We start from the raw sequence: 27174 nt of genomic DNA, 5'->3' as shown, positions 1-27174 counted from the left end.
CTTTTCTGTGTGTGGGGGCTTGGGATGGGATGGGGGGGTACGCTGCTTAGGAAACAGCCCTCAGCTGACCGACAGGACACAGGAAGGTTAGCAACACTAGTGGTGGTTTTGAAGTTCTTTGTCTATTCCAGAGAGTATTCGTTCCAGTTTAATATAAAACTTTTTTAATGCAGAATTAGGACAAGCAAAAAGGCATTTTGCAGTTTAGAGATAGAATTTCAGAATATACAAGAGAAGGCCTCACAACCTAAATTCCAGCAGCTTTTTAAAAAGACCAAAATCTAAGAACTTAAGACTGAATCTACTTAGAACAGTCTTAATTGTGTAAAAATAGAAATGAAAATAAGCTTTTGTATGAATGAGCTTTTTTTTTTCCTGAGTGCCTTTGAGCCCCCAATGTCTCAGTAATGCGTTCTTTATGAAGACATAACTCTGGAGAACTCTAGAGCCTCCTGGCCTCCGTTCCACCCACCACCTCACATTGAAGAGTAAACACAATAAATTTGCATGAAAATGAAGGACTAGCAGTTGCTGCCTTGAGTAAGACTGCTGATGGTATTATTTCATATGCACGAGTACATATATCTAAGCAGATTAGCTGAATACTCCTAAACCCTGGCAGAATTCTGTCCTGTGGTTTAATGTCATACAGTGATCTGATAAAATTAGCTCTTCCTCTTCCCCACACCCAAACCTTTGACATCTGTAACACGATTGGACCCGTGGAGAAAGACTACCTAGGGCTCCAATCAAATCCTGGAAGTCACAGGAGTGTAGAAGCTGAATCTGCTGATGCAAGCTGACTTAGCAGACAGGCACCTCGCTGCTGATGTAGACCGACATCTTCAGACCCAAAGGCAGGAGGGCTAGTCTCCACACCAACTCAGCCTTTCACACTACGCCCCTGGGTGGGGTCTACTTTGATAGTGCTTGTTTTATATATTCACTGTACATCCAAGAGGGCTTTCTTTACACAGTTTATCCAACTTCTGCCTTACTTTGCCACAGGTACCCACACACACCCTGGACTTGAGCGCCAATCAACCAGCAGAAATCTGCTTGGAGCAGAACACTTGTTTTGTCATAATTCAGGGTTTTGGCCTCAGTTTTTCTGCTGTGTTCAGCATCATACATTTTATAAAGTTTAAAGCGGTGAGAGTTAAGTAAATGTTATGCAGTCTTCAATTATGAGATATGATAGAATGCTGATTATGAAAAGGGTTGCTGGGGAAGTAGTGTTTGTCATCCATTAGTATATTTTTCTGACCTTAACTGCAAAGGCCCCTAGTGGGGTTAATGCAATGCCAGCAAGAAGACCCTACATTAGGAGGCCAGAAACTGGTACGAAGTGCCAGAAAACATGGACCACACAAGTTCTGGGCCCTGCCATGTCTGTCCGGCTCAGAGACTATACAAAGTAAGTATGCTTGCCATCCCTATTAGCTAGTATATGTAGTATATTAGGCACTTAAATATTTGTTGAGTGTGGTTTATAAGAGGGACCCAGTGTGCAGAGGCTCGCCGGCAATGAGCTGTGATTGCCCCGGCTCTGTTCCTCTGAATGTACTGCATGGCCAGACCTGACAACACCAGTAGGACTTGATGTTGGAGGAGCTCGTCTTAGCAATATAAACAATGTGGTGAAAGCGAGATGCATTTGACATGGCCAGTACCGGATAAGCCATTTTGTATTTCGGGGTTTTTGGCAGTCATGGTAGCTACCAGCTCCTTACATCCAGCAAACGGATATCCCCATCAACTGATAGTGTATCAATACTGCTTAGGTCTTTAAATCTGTGTTTGTACTCCAGGCTGTGCACACCATTTATAGCAACCTTGAATTCCCGGACATCACAGTAGATTATCATCTGAAAAGAAAGGAGGTGTGCCATCAGTAGCTGCCTTTCTTTTTTTTTTTTTTTGGTTTTTCGAGACAGGGTTTCTCTGTGTAGCCCTGGCTGTCCTGGAACTTACTTTGTAGACCAGGCTGGCCTTGAACTCAGAAATCCACCTGCCTCTGCCTCCCAAGTGCTGGGATTAAAGGCGTGCGCCACCACGCCCGGCGCTGCCTTTCATTTTAGAACATGTTTCTTCTATACTGACAAAGGGTCCAAAAGAAAACTAGTTTGCTTTGAGCTTGGACACATTTCCCCAGTCTTTTTCCATTGACTTCCCTTCTGAGTGATTTTAAAGAAAACCCAAATCCCCAATATATCATGGTGGCATCTTCTGCTTCAAGCCCACTTGTGTCTTATCAGGCCCTTCCCTCAGTAGTCCCTATGCCCGTTCTGCTCCTGGTTCTCAGAAAACTGGGAAGTGTCTCTCCTCATATTTGGGAACTAACAGAAAGCTGCTGGTCGCTGCCTGTTTTCTTGCCCCTTAACTGAGAAGCAGAGTCTCAAACCCTGAACATCATGCCTCAGTGCTAGAAGTCTTAACCACATCGACTGACAAGGTTCCAGCTGCTTGGGACACTTGGTAAAGAGAGCAGTACTTGGCCATCCTGTTATGTTTCAGACCCAGGACCAGGGGCTAAGGTGTCATCAAAGTGCACCTGGTCTCCAGGTTCTCTCAGCAACGCTCAGTCCCTGTCTGTTACAGGGTATGGCTGGCATAGCCTTCCCCAGAGGGTCTTCCCTAGATAATCCAGACATTTTGGTTACTCCCTCTCTCTGTCCTCTGCCCCTCCCTATATACACTCTGCTTTCTCTCTCTGCCCTCTCCCATCCCACTCTCTTGGTTCTTCAGCTCTGCCTGCCTCCTTGTCTGCATGGCAACTTTTCTGGCCTCATTTTCTGAAACCTGTGAACCTGACAAGGAGCCACTCCCAAATAAGCCTGCTTTTATAGTTGTAATTCGTCTTGAATTGGCTTATTATATCAGTGAAGAAACCTATTATTAACTCTGCCCTTGCTCAGAACATATTGGCTTCTACCTGTTTCCAAAACCCTTTTAGGTCCAAGTTCCTAGGCTTGGTGCAGGCATTGGCATCCTGGCAGATTTATCACTATTTCCTACCCTCCAGAGCTCTCTCCTAAAAGTAAACCTAACATTCAAAGCTAGGATCCTCCAACACTGCCTAGAAACCTAACCCTGCACTTTGCTGTGCACTCCTACATAGAGCTTAAGTAGGGCTGTTGATTGTACCGCATATCCACTCACTAAAAAGGCCAATTTGGTGGCCCTACACTGTGTTCCTTGCCACAGTGAAGCACCAGAACACAACACAGCCTGGCCTTGGGCCTGTCCCATTCCCAGAGATCAGATGCATGGCAGACTTGAACCTGCAAAGAAGCATATTAAGGTCTAATCTTTGTGTAGCAGCCATGGAAAAACTGCCACAGGAAGTCAGAATAAGGGGAACTAGAGCATGTCACGTAATTGATCAAAATCAAAGTATGCTACACAGGGAATTGGGGAAGTAAATATTACTTGAGATATCTCCCAAAGAATGGGAGAAAAATCCCAAGTTCAACTAGCTGGAAGGGATCTTTCATGAAGTATAATTGATAAGTCTCAAATCATACAGTTTCCTGTTGTGACTCAGCAGGAAAAAGAGGGTATAGACACAGCAGGAAGCCAGCTGCAATCCTAGCAAGTTCCCTCTGTTGTATCAAATAAACGTTTCATCTAGACAAGTGAGATCCCTGGCAAATGAGAACCAAAAACAAGAAGGCATCTGACTGCAGTTGGCCTAGACAAATGTCCAATGGCAGAGGTCCTCCCTAAGTGACTTCAGAACAGCCAGAAAAATAGAACGTGCTGGCTCTAAGTTGGAACTGCTCTGGACTTATGCCAGGCCAAACAACATTGAGGACGGTACAGCTGATGCTTTGTGGGCTCCACAGACACAGTGTCTGCAGGGAGATGTTTGCCAAAGCCAATGTAACTTAGTGATCCAGTGTGCTTGCCAGTCAGGCACTCGGTTCTACTCCCAAAGTGACTATTTTTAAAAGAGTGAGGCTGGAGAGTGCTCAGTGGACAAGAACACTTGCTGTAGGAGCAAGTGAGAGGGCCTGAGTTTGGATCCTGCCACCCAAGTAAGAAGTGGGCTGCCCAAGCACCTGTAGCTATGGTAGATGGGGTATACAGACAGAATCACTGGGGCTTGCTGGCTACCAACTTAGCTCCAGAGTCAGGGAGTTCTTGTCTCAAAGAATAAGGTGATGAATGGTAGAGCAGGCCTGTGCACACACCTATATATAACACGCATGCAGAGAATCAGGCTAAGGACATTTGAAGTGCACGATCTTGTTTATTTGAAAAGAATGGCAGAGTGGAAAGATCTGCGAGAACCTCAGGAAAATGTGCTGAAAAGTCACAAGTTTGACCCATAGAGCGTTACTGTGGGAGACGGAGAGCAGCATGAGGGTACCCACTGTTGAGTCCAAGTACTGAGGGAATAGGGATCTGAAGTGTACTGACCCATCTCTCTGTCTCCTAGGCTGAGCCAGCCTTTCAGCTCTATGCCCACAGAAAAAAATGTCTGGAATGGGCTCCATCTAACTTTCTCTTTTAAGATTTATGTTAGTTTTGCCAGGCAGTGGTGGCGTACGCCTTTAATCCCAGCACCTGGGAGGCAGAGGCAGGCGGATTTCTGAGTTCGAGGCCAACCTGGTCTACAAAGTGAGTTCCAGGATAGCCAGGGCTACACAGAGAAACCCTGTCTCGAAAAACCAAAACAAAAATAAAATTATGTTTTCAATTATGTGTACGTGTGGTATGTGGACAGGAGTGCAGGTATCAGATCTAGAGCTGAAATTACAGATAACTGTGAACTGCCCAGTGTGGATGCTGACTGGAAACTGAATTTAGGTCCTCTGCAAGAGCAGTATACACTTTTAAGCACTGGGCCATCTCTCTAGCCCCTGCTTTATCTAATCTAATGTAATCTTTTTGTTTGTTTGTTTGTTTGTTTTTTCAAGACAGGGTTTCTCTGTATAGCCCTGGCTGTCCTGGAACTCACTTTGTAGACCAGGCTGGCCTGGAACTCAGAAATCCACCTGCCTCCCAAGTGCTGGGATTAAAGGCGTGCGCCACCATACCTGGCGCTTTATCTAATCTTAATAGCATTACCTAACTTAACAGTCAAATTGGAGGTAAATATTTAAATTTTCACCTTTCTGGTTTTCATCATTATTTGATTGTTATTATCGCTTTATTTCAGCATCATAGATTGAGACCCAGTTATACTACTGGGTTCCTCTCAGCCACAAGGACCAGCTTCCTTCCATAGGTACTCTGTCTCCATCCTGTGCACCCTAGATTATCCCATATATACTGTCCCTTGCCAAGGACAAACCCTGAGCCATACCTCCCACTCCCAGTAACTGGTTCAAATTGCCCTAAACCTGGCCTTCCAGCTCTTGCTCAGCCTTCTGAATTCACAACCAGCACCCCCACCTTCAAAGAACTTCCCATGGCTAATCCTTATCAGTCAACCCTCCAAGCACTAGGGAGCCTCTTCTTCACCCTGGGACTTGGAAATAATGTTACATCAAATTGCAACCTTCTGATCACCTTGGCTGTTGATGCTTCAACAACTCCAATGGTTTCCAGCAGGTTTCAACCCGTGGGTTGTGACCCCATGAACAACCCTCTCACAGGGTATCACCTAAGATCATAATTACATTATGGTTCACAACAGTAGCAAAATGAGTTATGAAATAGCAACAAAAATACTTTTATGGTTGGGGGGTCACCACAACATGAGGAACTGTATTGAAGGGTCACAGCATTAGCAAGGTAGGGAATGAGTTTAGAGCACATGAGTTTAAAATGGTGCTGACCAGTAGTGGTGCATGTCTTTAATCACAGCATTCAGGAGGCAGAGGCAGGCGAATCTCTGAGTTAGAGGCCAGCCTGGTCTACAGTGCCAGTTCCAAGACAGCCAGGACTACACAGAGGAACTGTCTCAAAAAAAAAAAAAAAAAAGTAAAGCCTAACTAAATTAATAATCTTAAAAGACCGTGAGAGGAGGCCTAAGCCAGAGAGAAAGTCTAGCCAGCCACCTAGCATGCATATCCCAAGGAGATGTTACTCTAATTAGAAAGCACTCTGAAAGGCTTTGGGAAGAGCCATGTGTTAATACACCCTGGGGACTAGAAACCGCATGCCTTCTGGGTCCAAGGGTCTGCTGTACTGACTACCTGCCAACAGGACCAGCTCTTAGAAAGACTGCCATCTGGAACTGTGGAGGGCGTGGATAGTGCAAGCATGCAGTTTTGGGATCCCCAGAGATCCACTTACAAGTATATATGTGGGGCCGAGGAGATGGCTCAGCAGATAAAGTGCTTGCACAGGACCTGAGTTAGGGAAAACTCTGGGTGCAGTGGCATTTACCTTTATTCCCAGTGCAGGGATGCAGGGACAGGTGGGTCCCAGGGCTTGCTGGCCAGCCTAACCAATTGGTGAGCTCCAGGCTCCGTAAGAGATGTGCCTCAAAACATGCGGAAAATTATAGGAAGACACCAATAAAAGTATATCTGTGGTTCCTATACAGTGACAAGGTTCCCGCCAGAATTCCTTGGGGCTACCAGAATACGGGAAATGTCAAGTATTCTGGTCCTGCTGTTTGCACCAATGGCCCATGCTCAGATTACAGCCTCCATCGCCAGTGAACAGCAGCATATATTCCCTACATAGAGGACTGGGTTTTGTTTAAGTAAAAGCTATTCCGCTGTGTTCTCAGGATTCAGTCTATTCCGCTGTGTTCTCAGGATTCAGTCTATTCCGCTGTGTTCTCAGGATTCATTTTCCTGTCCCATTTCAAAACAAAACAAACCATGATCTTACCTCAAAGTACATCCCAGGACTAAATGGGAAGCAGGTAATATTTCTCTCCTCTTCTCCCCAGGCATCCTGGAGAAAGGAATTTCTTACAAATGCTTTCACATTCAGGCGTGGGTTCAAGTGTAGAGCGATATCCCTTGTTTTTCCTGCCACCAGGTCAACATTAAAGCTTTAAGAGAAAGAAAACCAAGCTCAGACTTAAACTGCAGTTCTAACTTCAAACCACATACATGTGCATGGACTTCGAGGAGGGACTTTCCGGCTCTGCTCTAAATCTGCATGCCGCTGACTCATGTGCAACATGAGTCTAGGGTCAGCACTAACGCTCAGCTCAACAGCAACTGGGGGTTCAGACTAGGTGGACCCCATGAGTACTTCAGGCTACACAGGACTCAGGGTCTCTCAAGGCAGACATTCTCCAATCAGTTCCACATGATCCCTTCTTTTCTTTTCTTTTTGTTTTGTTTTTCGAGACAGGGTTTCTCTGTGTAGCCCTGGCTGTCCTGGAACTCACTCTGTAGACCAGGCTGGCCTTGAACTCAGAAATCTGCCTGCCTCTGCCACCCAAGTGCTAGGATCAAAGGCGTGTGCCACCACTGCCTGGCTCAGAAAAGATTCTTAAAGCATGGTGTCCTGTATCATAGGTCCTGGTATCTGGCCTGGCAGAAATGAAGATATTGTAAAGAGAGACGTGTACCCCTCATCTATCACTGTTGAAACAATGGCCTCCAGAAGTGGGGGTTTCCCAGGAATCTCACGCTGGAAGGAAACAGCACCAATCAGAGAGGGAACTTGTCAGAGCACCTAAGCAGGTGACACAGAAGCCCAGTGGGACCACACCTTCACTGGGACTATTTAGATGTACAGATCCTTGGCACTCTAAACTTCAATCTTACCACAGGACCTTGAGGATGGACTGGGGGGACGGGGTCACTGGACCTCTGTCTCTCTTCCCATTGTGGCCATGTTGAGTAGATCCTTTTTTCTGTTTTTCACTATTAATTTGACTATTTTCAATGGCTCCTTGAGGATCAAAAGCTCAACTTGGCTTCTTGGCTATGGACTGTGACCCCAAGTTTGGTAACACTGAGGTTATCCTAGGCAAGAAGGGCCTCGTGGACAAAATTTTTACCTACCTGGCCAAAAGGGGCCCCAGCCAGAATCTGCCCTCAGTCCCAACTCGGCCAGAAGCTCTTCAGTGGGACCCTGCCCTGACATTGCCCTCCTTCAGGAAGCAACACGAGCTCCACCACCACACCCCAAACGCACAAGGCAGCGGTGCTGCAGCAGACTGACCTTCGGGCATTGGTATTCACTTCCCCTTTAATGACAACGGTTCGTCCAGGACCCATGGAGGCATTCAACCTTGCTTCAAATGGCAGGCTCTGAAAAGGGGCCACAGTCAGAATGAGGCAGCTTCAGAAAAGGCTCTTGTGGGAGAATTCCCAACATCATGAAGGCAGGGCTAAGAGTCTGTGGACCCCAGGAGAGGAAAGACCCTTTGCTATGGCTATGTTCATCTCAGCTGGATCCCCTGCAAAGCACGGTCTCACTGAGCACACACGCATATACGCACACGCACAGAGAGTGATTGTTTTACACTACTAAACAGGATTGTGGCATGGGTCGCACCTGACACCACCTGCATGTGACATGCCAGCAGAGCTTTCTGTTCTAATGGGACCAGCAACCCACATAAGTGGCTCAGACACATGCCTGAGGACACCTCTGAGAATATAACGCAAGGGGCTGCCTTGGGTTTCAGCTGGGAATGGAGGTTACATATAATAGTTAATTAAAACTTAATTTCTTTTTTATTTTACAGATTTATTTATTTATGTATGTGAGTACACTGTCACTGTCTTCAGACACATCAGAAGAGGGCATCTGATTCCATTACAGAAGGTTGTGAGCCACTATGTGGTTGCTGGGATTTGAACTCAGGACCTCTGGAAGAGCAGTCAGAACATTCTCTTAACTGCTGAGCCATCTCTCCAGCCCAAAACTTAATTTTTAAAAAAAAATTTTATTAGGTATTTTCTTCATTTACATTTCCAATGCTATCCCAAAAGTCCTCTATACCCTCCCCCTGCCCTGCTCCCCTACCCACTCACTCCCACTTCTTGGCCCTGGCGTTCCCCTGTACTGGGGCATATAAAGTTTGCTAGACCAAGGAGCCTCTCTTCCCACTGATGGCCAATTAGGCCATCTTCTGCTACATATGCAGCTAGAGACACGAGCTCTGGGGGGACTGGTTAGTTCATATTGTTGTTCCTCCAATAGGATTGCAGATCCCTTCAGCTCTTGGGTACTTTCTCCAGCTTCTCCATTGGGGGCCCTGTGTTCCATCCTATAGATGACTGTGAGCATCCACTTCTGTATTTGCCAGGCACTGGCAAAGCCTCACAGGAGATAGCTATATCAGGGTCCTTTCAGCAAAATCTTGCTGGTGTATACAATATTGTCTGGGTTTGGTGGCTGATTATGGGATGGATCCCTGGGTGGGGCAGTCTTAGGATGGTCCATCCTTTCGTCTTAGTTCAACTTTGTCTCTGCAACTCCTTCCATGGATATTTTATTCCCCATTCTAGGGAGGAATGAAGTATCCACACGTTAGTCTTCCTTCTTGATTTTCTTGTGTTTTGGAAGTTGTATCTTGGGTATTCTAGGTTTCTGGGCTAATATCCACTTATCAGTGAGTGCATATCAAGTGACTTCTTTTGTGACTGGGTTACCTCACTCAGGATGATATCCTCCAGATACATCCATTTGCCCAAGAATTTCATAAATTCATTGTTTTTCATAGGTGAGTAGTACTCCATTGTGTAAATGTACCACATTTTCTGCATCCATTCCTCTGTTGAGGGACATCTGGGTTCTTTCCAGCTTCTGGCTATTATAAATAGGGCCGCTATGAACATAGTGGAGCATGTGTCCTTATTACAAGTTGGAACATCTTCTGGGTATATGCCGAGGAGAGGTATTGCTGGATCTACTGGTAGTACTATGTCCAGTTTTCTTTTCTTTTTTTTCTTTTTTTTTTAATATAAAGTTGCTTTTTTTTTCATTTATTTATTATATGTAAGGACACTGTAGCTGTCTTCAGACACTCCAGAAGAGGGCACCAGATCTCATTACAAATGGTTGTGAGCCACCATGTGGTTGCTGGGATTTGAACTCTGGACCTTCGGAAGAGCAGTCAGGTGCTCTTCTTACCCATTGAGCCATCTCACCAGCCCTATGTCCAGTTTTCTGAGTAACCGCCAGACTGATTTCCAGAGTGGTTGTACAAGCTTGCAATCCCACCAGCAATGGAGGAGTGTTTCTCTTTCTCCACATCCTCGCCAGCATCTGCTGTCACCTGAATTTTGATCCTAGCCATTCTGACTGGTGTGAGATGGAATCTCAGGGTTGTTTTGATTTGCATTTCCCTGATGATTAAGGATGTTGAACATTTTTTCAGGTGCTTCTCTGCCATTCAGTATTCCTCAGTTGAGAATTCTTTGTTTAGCTCTGTACCCCATTTTTTAAGGGGTTATTTGAATTTCTGGAGTTCAGCTTCTTGAGCTCTTTGTATATATTGGATATTAGTCCCCTATCAGATTTAGGATTGGAACAGGGACAAAGGAACCCCGCCCAACCAGAGGCTGGGATCCGTTCCGGTTGGGGCCACCCCAGCCATCTCCCATTCGAGCCCAGCGGAGGCTGCTAACTTAATTTCTATACGGAGTTAAACTGTTGGCTCTTCAAACCTTAGACAAATAGCTGGGAGGTAGGATTTCGGTGAGTGACAGTAGCATCTATGCTGTTGGTGTAGACAGCTCTGGATATGATTTTGTAACTTTTCTTTCTTTGTTTGCTATTTTGTGTGTGTTCTTCTTGGGTTCGTCTCCTAACTGTCTCCTCACAGTATCTTCTCTGGCTCAGCTCAGGTTCTCCTGGCTCAGCTATCACTGTCTTTTCTTCTCCTACCCTCTGACCCTACTCTTCCATATCTTAAACCCTCCTACTCTCTCTCAACCTCTGCTGGCTTTTTATATCCTTCCCTCTTCTCAGAATTTCAAGAGGCAACCAACACTGAGGGCATAGGGTCCTTTAAAGTGCCAGGCACACAAAATAGATCATACTACACGATTTTAGAAATGTCTCTTCTACTACCACATTACAAGAAACAGTTCTACAATCAAGTGTGGAATGGAAGCAGCTGCCTCCAAGGTTCAGCTGTTCGTGCTCTAGGTCATTTACAAAATATTCCATATGTAATAACCAAGCAAAAGTACTCACCAGCTGGAGCTTGCCTGACTTTTGTATCTGGTGGAAGAAAAAGAAAAGTGAGAAGTACCTGCTGGGCAGGCAACAGGCGTGCCGCCTGCTATGGCGTCATGTATTAATGCCCTCTCTGCCTTGGTGTGACACGGGCACTGAGCTTCATGACAGGTACCTTGGGGCTTATGAAGAGCAACGTGGTCCAGCATCCTCATGTGAACACTCTATCACCCACAAACTGATAGTTATTCAAAGGTTTACAGGTGAGTTTCAAGCACATCTTGCCTGTCCTCCCCAGGAACTCTCCAAACGCTGACTGACAGGTTGTCTTGCCGGCAGGCACAGATGTGTAGACAGGCCTTGCTTTCTTAAGAACAGTAAAGTGTCAACTGTAAAACTGTTCTTGTTGCTGCCGGGAGCAGAGATCATCTGAGATGCACCTGATCAGCATTTACAGATGCGTCCTGCTAGTACCTCTCAACAAGCCAGGGAGACAGAGTGCTTTTTACACACGGCATAGTGGTAGTCATTTAAACTAATATTCTCCATGTCAACAAACACACCAGGCCCAACAGCATAAAGCAGTGTGCCTCTTGGCTCTTAGCTGATTGCTACTACCCTGACCTCACACTGAAAACTTAATTTGGGAAGCTGGGGAGATAGTTCTGCTGGTACTGTTCTTGCTACGTAACCATGTAAAACCCACGCATGGGGGCTTCACATGTGTAACTCCAGCACTGGAGAGACGGAGAAAGGATGACCCCAGTGGCCAGCTGACAGGCCAGTCTAGCCAACAGGCTCAGTGAGAGACCTTGTCTCAAAAAACAAGCTAAAAGAACTGGAGAGATGGCTCAGAGGCTAAGGGACTTGCAGGGCAACCAAGAGGACTCAAATCCTTGACACCCACATAAATGCTGGGCAGGCATGGATGCCTGCCTGCAGTCCTAGTGCATGACAGGATCTCTAGAGCAAGCCAGCTACTTAGACTAGCTGAATTGGCATGCTCCAGGTTCAACTAAGAGATTCTGCCTCAAAAGGTGGAGAGCAAGCAAAGAAGACATCCAATGTCTATTTCTGGCTTTCACGCACATGCAGCAGCACACATAATAATGCATAAACATACTGCAGACATACACATGCAAAATAACTTTTACAAGATGTAGAGCAATTGACTAAGACTTCAGTGTTGACTTGTGGCCTCCATGGACAATCATGCGCACGCGCACACGCGCACACCTGAATACATATGAACACTATAATTAAAGAAAAAGAAGAGCCCTCCTTCCACTGACTGTAACTGCTGATTTATAGAATATTTACATTCTCTCTGTTTATCTGTGTCAGTCCCAGGGCAGATGTTTCCATACTCTGTAAATCCTGCAAAAGAGCATAGATTAATTTTAGCATCCCTCAGAGTATCTTTTTTTAAATACTGAACATAACAAAAAAAAAATGATCAGTGATGCTGAGCATGGAAAACTATTGATAATTATGATTTTTTAAAATGCAACTTAACACTGGGGTCCCCTAAGCTGACAAAAGTCTAGGAGAACAAGACCTAATGCTAATAAGAATATGGCATCTGGGCACAGCTGTTGAGAATTAAACTGTTCCCATCACCAGAAACAAGCTAGCAATGTCCAAGAAACTTAAATTCAAATACACAGAAAACCGTCTTACAGAGATATTTACTCCCTCCCATGGACAGGAGATATACATTAGCCATCTGGTAGGCTCACTCGAGATTTGAGGTCCCACAAACAACAAAAGCAGAACACAGCTAGCCTGAAATATTTATACTACTTTCTACCTAAATGGATGATGTAAATTAAAGGAAATTTCCACCATTTAGTGTGGAATGTGAAAACACTGTCCCCAGAGACCCCCAGTGTGTGTGGAAGGGCACTTGCCGAGCTGAATCTGAACCCGATGGAGTGGATGTTCACTTTGCCGTAGATGCCCACTGTGTCGATCTGCTCCGGGCTGATCCTGTGGGCGTACAGCAGAACATGCTTTCCGTTCACAGCCACCTGGAGACACACAGCAGGCAGTGCCCTCAGAGCACAGTGACAGACAACTCCTTATCCAAGAAGTGTCTCTTATGGGGTGGGAATGGAGCTGTGGTAGAAAGAACACTGGCCTACGGTGTGAAGCCCTGGGTTACATCTCCAGCACCACAAAATCAAGTGGATGGATGGATGGATGGATGGATGGGATGTCTCCTCAGGTTTATTCTTCCCATAGTTCTCTGCTCACATTGTGGCTGAAAGCAGCCACCAGAGTAGCAGAAATTCTGAACTTTTCTGAACTGACTGAGTGACTGGGTCATCTCTGCAGTCACACACACTTGGAAGTTTGTGTGTTCCACATGTATGTATCTGTGTGTGCCCAGGAGACAGCCATGCTCAGGAACCCAAGGGCCATCCACGAGATTTGGAAGCCTAAAATGCAAGTTTGTTCTGTCTACATTCGGTTCCAACCCTCTTTCGGGGCTACAGAAGGGACAAGAAGGCACTGAGCTCACTAAAAAAGTGAGAGCATGCAGCAGCCAAGCAGCAGGAGTGCTTTATCCCAGGATTTCCGGGGCAGAGGCAGGCAGATTCCTGAGTTCTAGGACAGCCTGGTCTACAGAGTGAGTTCTGGCTTATCTGAGATTTTTTTATCTCTGGGTGGGAACAATCTCACTCAGTGGGTTAAGGTTGTGTGAGATGATAGGATGCTATCTGTGAGTCCTCTGCACAGTACCCCCAAATGCCAGGGCAGTGTGTCAGTCCAGGAGGGAGACGTGAGCAGCCCATGGTAGAGCCCACAGTAGGCCCGCTCAGTGAGGTTTAAAAATCCCCACATACGGAGCCAGGCGTGGTGGCGCACACCTTTAATCCCAGCACTCGGGAGACAGAGGCAGGCGGATTTCTGAGTTCGAGGCCAGCCTGGTCTACAGAGTGAGTTCCAGGACAGCCAAGGCTATACAGAGAAACCCTGTCTCGAAAAACAAAAAACAAAAACCAAACAAAAAAAAAATCCCCACATACAACAAACCCAGGGCAACAATAGTGGGTACAGCTAGACTGACCAAGACTGAGGCCATAGAACAGCAAACTGAGGAGCGCAGGGAGATCTGGAGAGCAATGTCCCACAAGGACCTAGACCAAATGCGCACACACTCCTGGGGCCCTAGGATCTCTGCTTTACAAGCCTTCTGTGGACTTGAGGATTGGTACTCTTGGGAGCCTCTGGAGCCAAACTGCAGCCCCAATAAGTCACTGTGTTCACAAGGCCCCCAGGACCCTACAGCAGGAGCTTGCTGTAGGACTGGGCACACCCCTTTGAGGAGAGCCCTGTCCACCAACAGACTGCTCATGCAGACTTTCCTATGCTTTGGGTGTGGCTTTTATAATCCACTCCCCTAACAGTGACACAATGCTGTGGGGTCCAGAATTTAGCGCTCCTAGAAGAAGTAAGACGTAAGAAGGTTTATCTGTTCTGAATCTGTTCCATCTGGACGGAGTGACATATTGATGCCTTCAGTAGACTTGGAGATGGCCCCATGCACGCTCCCACACTCCCTTTCTCTCTCAGCGTCTACCTGGAATTTGTTCTTGAGCACCATGAACACGATCTCAAAGGACTTTTCTTTTCTGAAGGGCATGTCGTAGGTGATCTCCTCCCAGCCCCACTTCTCCTGTGTCAGTGTGTTACAAACAATGCAGCTAGACCTTTTGAAGCGAGGGTTAAAGTGGAAGGCCACGTCTGCTCTTGGCTTCAGGCTGTTGCCCAGCTGAAAGTCAACCTGAAATCTGGGCGAGGACAGAACAGAACCATGTGAGCCTGTGGAGGTGAGCCATGGGGAAAGTACAAGCACCCCCAACCTCCCCACCCCAGCACCCCTTCCTTTATCCACAGGACCTACAGGGCAGCCCGCCCATCTTCCCTTCCTTCTTCCTCAGTAACAGAGCCCCACAGCATGAGCTGACTTATATGGACCCAGAATAAGAACGTCCCTCTCCTGTCTGTCTTGGATGCTGGCCTTGTCTGTGTTTGTTCAAATCTGCTGATGAACAGAGGGCAGATGCCAGGGAGACTCCTGGTCCAGGAGTCTGTTCAAAGTAAGCTGGACCTGGTCTCAGCCACTCTTGCTCCACACCTCAGCCCTGCTATGCAAATACCACCAGTCTCTCAAAGCATGAAAGTCAGGCTACAGTTTTGATGAGGGTCCTGATCATGAGGCCTTCCCCCAAGGGTACACTCAAGGGGTCTCTGTAAGATAATTTCCACACATCACTTAAACCAATCATGTCAGCCACTCAGAACTACATCCAGCTCTGACTGACAAGATCTGAGATGGCTACTCTTCCTAGTCAATTTGAAACAAATTGGGGGTCACCTAGGAGACATCCCTGAGTGTGTCTGCAAGAGCATTTCCATCAAGGTTTGACTGAGGAGGGAAGACCCAGCCTGAAAGTAGACTGCAGCATCCAAAGACTAGAGTGCCCGACTGGATACAAAGGAGAACAGAGTGAGTGAGCTGAGCCCCAGCCATTCACCTCTCTACTTTCTGTCTATGGACATAATGTGATCAGCTGCCTCAAGACCCTGAACACCACTGCAGAGTTGTTTTTACTGCCAGACATTCCCCAACGGGATGGACTGTACCCTCACATCATGAGCTGAATGGAATAAATCTGTCTTTCTTATGTTGCTTTTCTCAGGAACAAGAGAAGTAACACCCTGAGTTTATTATACCCAAAGCAGACACTCAGCAATACCTCCGAGAGACTGTCTTGAGAGACATCGACAGTGCTAAGACTGTACTGAGACATCCTGTTATGCAACAACCTCTTTTTCCATCAGTATATCTGTTTATTCTGAAATCAGACTTACAGCAATGATATAAAAAATTCCAGTAGCCAGCTAGGCATGGTGGTGATGCCTTTAATCCCAGTACTTGGGAGGCAGAGGCAGACAGATCTCTGTGAGTTTGAGACCAACCTGTCTACAGAGTGAGTTCCAGGACAGCCGGGGCTATGTAGAGACCCAGTCTCAAAACAAAACAAAACATTCCAGGAGCCGTCACCCTATCACTCCTTCTTCTCACACCCCAGCAGGGCTGTCAGTGAAACAATGAGGCCTCAGAGCATCAAAATGTCCTCTCCAGTCACGGAGAGACAGCTGGCCTTCCACCCCACACAGTAACCTTACCTTTCTGAATCTTTAGGGACATGTCCACGGATCACAATCAGAGAGCCAGGCTTCAATTGCTCAGTAATGGTGCCCACATAGGGGATTATCTAAGGGAAAGACATGTTAGAAATATATTTCCATAAGCAAATGCAGTGACAAATGTGGACTAATAAGATATGACCTTGAACTTCTGACTCTCCAGCCTCTCTGCCTCCTAAGTACTGATTAGAGTCAGTTACCGTGCCCAATTCTCAACTCATATGTAAAGAGTCAACTGGAGACGAGGAGAAAGGTACTGATGGAGATGAAGCAAGCGTGAGACAGACAGCCTCCCTGGAGAGGCTGACTCCTGGCTGAGGCCTTCACTGGGGTTTCCAAGAAGGCTCTTTTTTTTTTTTAAGATTTATTTATTACATGTAATAAATAAATTACACTGTACAGTGTAGCTGTCTTCAGACACACCAGAAGAGGGTGTCAGATCTCATTACAGATGGTTGTGAGCCACCATGTGGTTGCTGGGACTTGAACTCTGGACCTTCGGAAGAGCAGTCGGGTGCTCTTACCCACTGAGCCATCTCACCAGCCCTCCAAGAAGGCTCTTATCGCCCTAAACAACAGAACAACGCCTGAGCTTCCCTTCTAGGTGCCTGGAGTGCTCCTGTATGTGAGGCAGGCAGCCCCTCTGTGACCAGCTCCACATTACTGTCACTGTGGAGGATCTCAAAGGCCCTGAAGCATGTGCTGGATTCCGCTGGACTCTGCCCTGGCATTTCTTCCTCAGGCAGAGTTGCTCTCTGCCCTTTGGCTGCAATAACTCAGCAGCTAGGAGCACCGCCCTGTGCGGTGACTCTCAGGTGGGGCCTCAGGGAACTGGTTCCAGAAGGAGCCATTCCTCAGCTCCAGCCGGGGTAATGCTGAGGAGATGCTGAGGAGTGGTTTGTGGGAATAAGACTGACACAGACTTGTGTCCACTAGCTTCTTGGCTTGCTGGATATCAAAGGGGCTTAAGTTCCCACAAGTTGGGTGTGGAAGCTCAAGTTGCCCTTGGAAAGCAGAGGCAAGAAGACTGATGTAAGCCGGAGGCTAACCAGGGCTATGAAGTGAGGTGCCTGTGCTTATCTCAACAGAACAAAAGCCAAGAGTTCCTAGAAAACAACTACTACAAAATCCATGGGAAGACAATGACGAATTGCCCACAGATGCCACTCCACAGCATTCCTGGTACCGAGTGACGGCGACGTCTTCAAATTACTCACTCAATCTGAATGAAAAGTGACTCTGGCTTTTAATTTTTCAAATTATTTCAGTGGAACAAATGAAAGAAATATACCAAGTAGAAAAGTAAAAAAAAAAAAAAAAAGATACCACTAGTTACAGTGTGTACTTCATCTGTTCCAAGAACTGTCAACATGGACAGAGCTTGTGCCAGTCTGGACTGAGAACATTAAAACCTTCATGAGGTCAAATGAACGGGAAGCAGCTCCTGTCTTCCACCAAGTACAGGAAAAAAAAAAAAATCACACACAGCAAACACACACTCACCACATATATATACACATGCATGCACTCTCTCCTACACATACATGCATGGATACACATACACACACCACATAAGCCTAGTCTTGTTTTTTCCAGTCCACAACCTTGAGACCTTGAGATGTTTTTAGCTACAACATACAGCAAATCACTGTAAACGTCTTTACTGATGTCAGATTTTGTAAACCGTTTTTAAACCCACTGTGACATAAGGCTATTTCTCCCCAAAATTCAGTTTGCTTGACATGGTTGTTAAACCTTTCTTTCACTGTGGTACTGGAAGTTATGGAGGGAAATCACAGCTAGGTTCTCAACAGGCACAGCCAGTTCAGTGACTTTTGCCAATTCTACTGCCCAAGAGTCTCTCCTAGGGGCGTCACCAAAAACCAGTGGCCCTGTGTCAGGTCTCTATCAACAGTGGTGGCAAAAGGAAACCAGGCACATCTAGAGAGGCTAGCCAGCACAGAAAACCAGAAAGCTCTTGACAGCTTTCCAGAAGGCCAGGATGTTGACAGTGTTTTCTAGCAGTTAGTCAGACTGCCACCAGCAGCCTAAACTGGACAACATGGTTTGCTCAGCTCTCTTGCCTCTGGCTCTCCACATTTCCTCTGCTACACTTCCAAGCAGTGTTGGGAAAACAGAGCAGAAGTCTGAGACATTAACTTCTGGTGTACAGTTCTCATTTCAAAAACACCACAAAAAAAACAGGTGTGGTGGAACATACCAGTCTATAATCCCAGTACTGGGGTTTGAGGCAGGTGGATTTCAAGTTTGAGGTCAGACTGGACAACATGGCAATGCCACATCTTAAAACAAACAAGCAGCCAGGCAGGGGAAGGGCACACACCTTTAATCCCAGCACTCAGGAGGCAGAGGCAGGCAGATTTCTGAGTTCGAGGCCAGCCTGGTCTACAGAGTGAGTTCCAGGACAGCCAGGGCTACACAGAGAAAACCAAACCAACCAAACAAACAAACAATCAGAAAAAACTGACCAAGTGAATGGACAGTGAGTGGTGAGTGGACGGACAGTGTGTTCAGTGCTATCATCCACCCAAATCATGAAGTCATAGGTGCTATCCTCTATACAACAGATGGGCAGACAGACAGACAGACAGGCGAAGGAAGGAAGCCAGTACCATAGCTAGCAGGTAAAGGTGCCTCCTGCCAAATCTGATCACCTGAGTTCAACTTTCAGACCCAAATGGTAGAATATAATTTCCCAAGAGTTGTCCCTGGACCTTCCCTTCATGTGTGTGTTGTAGCATCAAGGTTTATGCACACGCACACACACACACACACACACACACACACACCACAGTAAATAAAAATGTAATAAAAAAAGCACAAAGGGGAAACTCTGGGAAGCTGGGGAGAAGGTTCAACTCCCAGAACCCACACGGCAACTCACAACTGTCCGTTACTCCAGTCCCACTGGATCTAATGCTGCCCCACAGAGACGCCCACACAGGCAAAACACCACTGCACATAAAAATAAATCATTACGACTGTTTCAAAAGAAGGAGAAAGTATCTAGAATAAGAAATGCATTCTCCTTGAAACGTTATGTTTTTAAGGTCTGAGCCAGCACCCATCACAGTATCAGTCACCCCACAGCAATGTCCGGTGTACTAACTGAACTGTGTTCATGCCTGGCCCCAGTGATAATTACAACTTGAGTGTATTTCCTGCCAGTCCTACCACAGGCAAAAAATAAAATAAAATAAAAATCTGTTACCGGGTTATAGATGATATTTTGTAGGTTATTTAAGGACAACATTTTTCTTTTTCAACTTATTGATATTGTTGATTGGAGTCTCTCTTCCGTATATACACTTTACCCACTCTTCATTTAAGGATTACTCAAAGTAAAAACTTGTCCTGTGTAAAAACAATATAGAAAAACAGCATTGCGTGATTTTTCTCTACATCAAACTTTTCTATGTAAATTATATTACTTTACGGATAGTTACCAAATAACAGTGTTAGTATAACCAAAGTCCTACCATATAGTCTTCATAACATACTTAGAAATGAAATTTTTTTTTTCTGAGACAGGGTTTCTCTATGTAGCCCTGGCTGTCCTGGAACTCACTCTTAAGACCAGGCTGACCTCGAACTCAGAAATTTGCCTGCCTCTGCATTCCAAGTGCTGGGATTAAGGGCGTGTGCCACCATGTCCGGCCTTAAATGAAATAATTTTAAATGATCAGTGCAGGAATTATTTAAAAAATATGTAAGGAGGAAATTACATGAAGTTTCCTGTTAAAAATACTAAAACTGTAAGTGTGGTGGCACATATCTGTAATCGAAGCCACTTGTAAGCCTGAGACAGGAAGAACAATTGGACCCTAGCCTAGGTGAGTTAGATCCTGTGTGCAGTTCACATAAGAATGGCTCCCAGAGGTTCATAGGTTTGAATGCTTAATCACCAAAGAGTGGAATTATTTAAAAGGATTAAGAGGTATAGCCCAAGCTAGACCCAGTGCCTCTCCCTTCCTGCTGCCTGGGAATCCGGATGTAGAACTTTCAGCTGCTTCTCCAGCACCACGTCTGCCTGCATACCACATGCTTTCCAGTCATGGTGACAATGGACTTGAACCTCTCAGACTATAAGCAAGCCCCAGTTAAACGCGTTCCTTTGTAAGAGTTGCTATGGTCATGGTGTCTCTTCACAGCAGGAGAAGAGAGACTAAGGCATCCTGTCTCAAGATAATGTTTAAGGGCCAAGGGCTCAGCTGAATAGAGAGCTTGCCTAGTGTGATGAGGCCCTGGGTTCTGTGCCAGCACTGCAAAATCAAGCAAATCAAAAGCAGTAAATACAAATAAAATACAAGCTAGGAAATAACACAAAACCAAGACACAAATATCACTCAAGCAGTTCTTTGAAACCACAACAATATTCATTTAACTTTTCCTATTAGTAAAACAAGTAGGAATCACATCATAGGCTTGCCCTGAGGATTAAACTGTTTTAAATAGCAGAAAACAGCTCTGTATGTGTTAGCTATTATTACTAGAAAACATTGCTCTTCTTCAACCAGCCAAATTAAATAAGTTGAGGGTGGGGAGGGGTGGCACAGTTACTCCTGGGAATACTAAATGCAATGTTTTGCATCAGCCCGGTTTTGAAAGATAAGAGCGCTCCCTCAGCACTGCGCCCTGCCCACTGACACATTTACTACCTCTAGTCCTGATGACTCAAACCAGAACCAAGCCAGAAAACGAAACTAGAGTTTCCTGCCTTTTACTTCCTACAGTTCAGTCAGGCTGTAGACAATAGGCACTCGCCAAATCTCTTATTTTACTGGAGAAAAGAAAATTGCATCTCTCTTGGTTACACCCCTAAAAACCACCCTAGACCCCTACCTAGTATCTGTCACTAACTCATTTTATTCAAATCCTCTGAGCCTTTAATTCTGTTCTGTGCAATCCAGGAAGCACGAACTAGAGCAAAACGGAGACAAGGAATTGCCATCACCACATCCATAATTGATATCTTTCCCGGAGAGAGATCAAGAGATCAAGATGGCCTAGGTTGGCATTAAATAACTAGTCTCCGAAGTCTCCAGACACTGTCAGTCACAACAAGCCGTGGCTTAGGTTTTAGGACGATCCCCAAACCCAGAGAAATTGCGTTTCCCCGTGTTTTAGCGTTGGGATCGAATGACGCAGCATGCTAAAGTGCGTGTCTGGAATAACGGAGTGTGACACAGCTGTCAACCAACTGTCCCTGGGCCTGTCATTCTTGGGGATCCAGGTGATGCTCGCCCTTTCCCCGGCAGGTGAGCCGCCGAGCGGAGAGCCCTCACCGCAGCAGGCAGCGTTGTCCCGACACAACGGTCCCAGTACAAGCCTCAACCCACGATCGCTCCCGGTGCCCCGTGCATGTGCCACGGAGGAGACAGCGGGATGCCGTGTCCACACTCGAACCACCCTTCGGGTTCCTGTCCGGGAACAGTGGTATCCCGATGCCCCTGAGCCCGCAGTCGCCAGGACTCACCCGGTGGTAGTAAGCGCTGTGCTCCGACTTGTGTCCCCTGACGGACGCCGTCCGGTTCCCCGAGCGGCTACAGGCAGAGGGCGGGGTCAGCCCGCGGCCGATTCCGCGAGAACGACTGCAGGGGCGGGGCGTCCGAGTGCTGCGAGCTGGGGCTGTTGGGCTCTTCCTGTCACCCACGCAGACCTCTGGCTGGCTGCGGGAGTGGCTCTCTGGGGTTGGGGTGTGGCTCGCCTCACGTGCTGGAGGCCCCCAGGTTGATTTCCACCCAGCTCTGCACAAATCGGTCGGGGTACACCCCTGTAGTTCCAGCCCTTGCGAGGTGGAGGCAGGAGGATCATAAGTTCAATGTCATACTGGAGAACTTAAGGAATTCGGGATCACTCTGGGACAGATACCGGATCTCAAGGGTGATAAAAATACACTTAAAGAGTAATCGTGGGGAGTGTGGCCGGGGCACTCCTGGGTTTGCCTCCTTTGCAGCCTTGGGTCAGAACTGAACAATGCTGTGAGCCAATCAGATTTAACAGCCACTCCTTATTGCCAATAACTAGCCTTAGGTGTGGAGGAACTCGTTCTTCTTTGTCCCTGCAAGAAACCCCATCCTGTGAGCAGTAGCCAGAACATGTGAACACTGGGTGATTGGCCGCTTATTCTGTGCTGGGGTTTACTACAGGGAACGCCTCCTTAGGAAACAGTTTCGACACTGATGCTCGATTCTGAGCAGAGTAGATGGTCAATAAGCACTGAGCTGCATAGTCAGGGGGCTGCACTGCTGACAGTTTCCCCCGTATTTGTACGAACAAACTTAAATAAAACTGTAGGGTGCTGAGAATGGCTGGCTGAGCTACCTAGTTTCGATGTCCTAATGGCCTCAAGGTCATGTTCTTTTCTAGATATTACCCATGTTTGTTTTTAAAGGGCATGTTTGACGTGGCCATTTGGTCTTTTTCTCTGTGTGTTTTATTTTGTTTTGAACTTGTATTTTTTTTTTTTACAAGCCTCTTAGCAGCAACCTCGTGTTCTGATTCGTTGTTACTTTTTCTCCTTCCTCTTGTCCATTTTCTAAATTTGATTAACTCCTCAAGATCCTACTTTAATAGCTGGAGTTAACCCTTGATGTATGTTGTCTAAGCTCTGTTGTTATTACTAGGTGTGGTAGGCTTCTCACTACACTTTCTGGGGTTTGTAAGAGATAGGGTGTGGAGAGCTTTTGGAGCCCGTTTCTAGAAACTTGGCAGGAATTTATCATTGGGCCAGGACATAGAAGTAAACTCAGGCAGGAATTCGGTTTTGGGCTAGAGCAAAGAAGTAGGCTTCAGTCAAGAATTTGACTTTGGGCTAGGACAGGGAAGTAGGCTCAGATATCTTGGTCATCTTGATAAGCCCCTGCCTGGAAACATTGATCACGGGACTTTGTTCCTTGACTGTTTGAGTTTATAGTCCTGCTTGTCCTTGACCCAGAACTGATATTATTTTGCACGTACTTAAAATGGTATAAAAGCAGACTGGAAAAACATAATAAACCTGACTCAGCCTCCGAACTCACTGGGGTCATGCCTCAGTGTTGTCTTATTGTCTTTTTTCTTTGTAATCCCGACTCCCTCCCTGGAGAACCTGTTGACTGACTGAGCTGGCTTGGCCCATAGGGAACTGCCATGCACATTCTCAACCCTACTGTGATGCCTCTACAGAAAGGCTCCCCAGGCTTGGGCTGAGTGCTACATTACTCAAAAGTGAAGAGCAGTTGAGTATCTTCAGTTTTGCCTGAGTTGACCGCTTCTTTACAAAGTTAAAATAATAAATTCACCTCAGTGCTGGATGCATTCCAAGTTGTGGGAATAGCTAGTACAAAATCCTGGAGCTCCTGAGAGCAGTTGTGTGCTCTGAAAATAAAGATCAGCATGCTGAGGCTGATGGGTGGGAGGAAGGTGGGATGACAGCTTGGAAGTGAGGTCCTTTAGGAGTGCAGATAGAAGGAGGAAACAGACTTGGCCAGAGCCTGGGAGAAAAATCAGGAAAAGAGAGAGAGAGAGAGAGAGAGAGAGAGAGAGAGAGAGAGAGAGAGAGAGAGAGAGACTTTTCTGAATGCTCTGAGGGGGTCAAAGAACAGGAACAGGATCAATGTGTGTCGTGTAGCTGTCAGGCTCACTGGAAACTGACTTTAAAGAAGTGTAGAAATGAGAGCTGGAGAAGCTCTGTGAAGAGGACTCATAAACCTCGCAAAACACTTAGCTGGGAAGAATTGAGAATTGAGCAAGTGGAAGAGTAAGGAAAGATTTTCACTGGGGCAGGAGAGATGCCCACCCTTGCATAAGTGTTTCTGCTCTGACTTCATATGTTTCAATGATTATATTATTTGTAAAACTCACTAGTAGGTTGTAGCCAGACATCCATGAACATTTAATGAAGATTAAAGTCAACTCAGACCAGCTAGGAGAGCCAATTTGTGCTGTCTCACTTGTCTTGCTTCTCAGGATTTTTCTCTCTTAAAAGCCAGATGTGAAGCATTTACCATCATGTGACTGACAACCAAATGTGTGTAGAGGCCAGAGGTTAACCTGGGTATCCTTACTGCAGAGTCACCCATCTTCCTTTTTGAGACAGGACATCTCACTGAGACCTGGAGCTTTTGGGTTTGGCTAGACTAGCTGGCCTGCAAACTCTAGGAATCCTCCTGTCTCTGCTTCCCCAGTGCTGGGATTACAAACACACTCTGCCACACCTAGCTTTTTATATGGATACTAAGATCAAACATAGACAGTTATGTGTGGGAAACACTGGACTGACACCTGTCTCCCCGGCCCCAAATTCTTTCACTTTGACCTAATGTCTCTCACACTTGAGCAGCCTCACCCAGGAACATTGAATCTCTTCCTGTTTAGCCAAGCCTCATTCAACATATTCACAAAGCTTACCTCTTATGTTCTACAGGTTTCATGTCCCACGTCTTAATGTTTGGGCTGAGAGAAGCAAGCTTCTAGAACTAGTTATATCATAAAATAGTAGAATCTTAGTAATGGGAGAGATCTTAGGAAAAGAGTAAATGAAAGCAGCATATCTTGAAGGATGACATACTGTCCTATTTATTAAAATATTTTCCGCTGAAGACTACGATGTGCTAATACTAGAAAACATTGAAATATTTATATGTGAAAATGTATCTGAAATTGTGTAATTAAATTAAAGGCCAAATAAGATACTAAAAAGTATATAAAGATTTCTATTCTCTCTATATATATAATTTAAATATTATAAATAAATAATTATATAATATATAATATCAATTCATACAATATATAAATTAATAAACATATTGAAAGAGAAAGGGAGAGAGAGGAAAAGGGAGAGGAAGACCCAACGTGTGTGCCCACTAGAAGGCAGTGTAAGACCCCCCGAAGCTGGGCCTCCGCTCAAGTCCCGGGATGAGCTGGCCTGCACCCCAATGACTCGGAGAGAAAACCACACCTGATGCAAACTGCAAGAGGCTTTATTATCAGCTAGCTGAGGACGAACTCCTTCTGCCATGCAGGGCAGGGGAGAACAGCTAGCTGAGGAATTGGGAGGAGGTGGGAGGAGTTGGGCTACAGCTCTTCCCTGGCAGGTGTCCTTAGTAAAATTACAAGGCATGAGGAGTGGGGAGTGAGTTGTAGCTCTTCTTTGTGAAATTTTTATCTCCTTGTCCTTCGCACAGGGAGCCAGGCAAGCACCTGGCTAGGTCTTTTTACAATTATTGCATCTCTGGCTGTAAGGCACAGAAACAAAAAGGCTTTTTTCTGGTTATAGAGAACAAAGAGCTTCTTTCTGGCTGTATTTTTAGAGATCAGGGAAAACAAGCTTGGGGAAATGTCCAGGGGCTTTACCTTTCAGGCAGAAACGCTTTAAGTCAGGGTCTCACAGCAGAATTGTACAAATAAATTGACGTTCTTGGAGCTTAAAGCCTTTCAGAGTCAGCTGTATTTACGCATATATTCATTTGATTATGCCCAGTCACTGAGACTTACTAAAAGGATTCCCTCAGCAACCCAGTCTTGGTACTGAATCACACCACTAAATTGTTTGTAAACTCACTAGTAGGTTCACCTACCCTGCTCCTAGCTTGTGTTTATACAGCTCATTACAGTGATGAGTGATACATTAATAATCAATTCAGTGGCAGATCAAAGTGGATCAGAACGCAAGGTGATTTTTCAAATACAAAAGCATTTTTTATTTTATATTTCTCTCTCTCTCTCTCTCTCTCTCTCTCTCTCTCTCTCTCTCTCTCTCTCTCTCTCTGTGTGTGTGTGTGTGTGTGTGTGTGTGTGTCTGTGTGTGTGTGTGTGTCTGTGTCTGTGTGTGGGTATGAGTACATGGGTGTAGGTGCCCCCTGAGGCCAGAAGAGGGCATCAGATCCTGTGGAGTTGAAATTACAAATGTTTCTGAGCCCACTACTGTGGATGCTGAAAACCAAACTGTTTTCCAAACTCTGTGAGAGCAACAAGCATTCTTAACCACTGAGCAATCTCCCCAGCTCCCGAGTGTCCGTGCACTCATTGCCCAGCTGTGGCAGCAATCAGTGTTGCCTGTCTGATTTCAGACAGGTCTCACCCGCTGGCAAGCCCCTCCTACTTCATGGCCACTACTGGCCACTTCACAAGCAAATCCACAAAAGCTTCAGAAGCACTTCTTTTGCTCACACGTTCAGTAAGGCTCCATTTTCAACACTCTCTAGACAGAATTCACAGGGGCCGGAACTTGTAATTGCATTTTCTCAGGAGGCGTGTATGTTTCTTCATCTGTCTTGAGAATCAAACCTGAATCTTGCTTCTAGACTGATCCACCTATTACAAAGTGCCCACCAGTTCTGTTTTGTTTTGTTTTGTTTGTTTGTTTACAGTTTTTTGTAGCTCAGGTTGGCCTTGCTTTCTATGTAGCCGAGGATAACCTCGGCATTCTGATCCTCCTGCCTTTATTGAGTTTGAGAGTGCCCAACACCACCCCTGGTTTATGTAGTGCTAAGGATCAGACTCAGGGCTTCATGTATGGTGGGCAGCACTCGACCTATGGAGCGCCGTACACCCCAGCCTCAGTTTCCACTCCAGCTTTTGATCAGATGATTTTAATGTCTAGCTATTGATGGCCACTGCTTAGCATCATTTTCAATAAGAACCAAAACCAAAACAAAACAAAAAACAGTGATATTTTAATGTATCGTTTCTCCCACCCTTACTTGGGTGGAATTCTTCCATGAGGAAACACTGTCACTTCCATCGACTATGTAAAGTTTATCAGGGGGCTACTGTACTGGATTTTGCCTCTTTCATTAGTGGTTTTCAGGAGAAGTTGCCTCCCCCTCAGTCTGCCAACAGTTAAGCAACTTAGTTTCTATTATCATAACAAAGACCTGAAACAATTAACTT

At 45.8% G+C, this 27174-nt stretch overlaps 1 protein-coding gene across 3 annotated transcripts; it reads right to left on the bottom strand.

The window, feature by feature from the left end:
- Positions 1–147: 147 nt before the first annotated feature.
- Positions 148–22086, bottom strand: Lgals8 (galectin 8). Of its 3 annotated transcripts, none has more exons than XM_021180342.3 (10): positions 21776–22086; positions 19511–19653; positions 16258–16346; positions 14645–14855; positions 12969–13088; positions 12379–12435; positions 11077–11103; positions 8089–8177; positions 6796–6961; positions 148–1868 (listed from the first exon to the last, which is right to left on the bottom strand). In XM_021180342.3, exons 2-10 carry the CDS (start codon positions 19550–19552, stop codon positions 1719–1721), a joined length of 951 nt encoding a protein of 316 aa, XP_021036001.1. In that variant the 5' UTR covers positions 19553–19653; positions 21776–22086; the 3' UTR covers positions 148–1718. The 3 variants fall into 3 exon arrangements, with proteins under 3 accessions (XP_021036001.1, XP_029324054.1, XP_029324055.1); XM_029468194.2 differs by lacking the exon at positions 21776–22086 and adding an exon at positions 21585–21759; XM_029468195.2 differs by lacking the exon at positions 11077–11103.
- Positions 22087–27174: the final 5088 nt, after the last annotated feature.

This window comes from Mus caroli, unplaced genomic scaffold (genome assembly GCF_978045245.1).
Source record: "Mus caroli unplaced genomic scaffold, Mus_caroli_1 scaffold_15, whole genome shotgun sequence".
Classification (NCBI taxonomy): Eukaryota; Metazoa; Chordata; class Mammalia; order Rodentia; family Muridae; genus Mus; species Mus caroli.
Note: the sequence above shows the minus strand (reverse complement) of the source record. Positions and strands in the feature narration are given on the sequence as shown.

Bases quoted from the DNA above. Each gene is read 5' to 3' on its own strand.
- Lgals8 (XM_021180342.3), bottom strand. From the start codon at position 19,552: ATGTTGTCCTTAAATAACCTACAAAATATCATCTATAACCCG. The intron at 13,089-14,644 runs GTAGACGCTGAG...GTGTGTCTCCAG, and splicing joins TGCTCAAGAACAAATTCCAG to GTGGCTGTGAACGGAAAGCA. The intron at 8,178-11,076 runs GTGAGTACTTTT...GCCCCTTTTCAG, and splicing joins AGTCAGGCAAGCTCCAGCTG to AGCCTGCCATTTGAAGCAAG.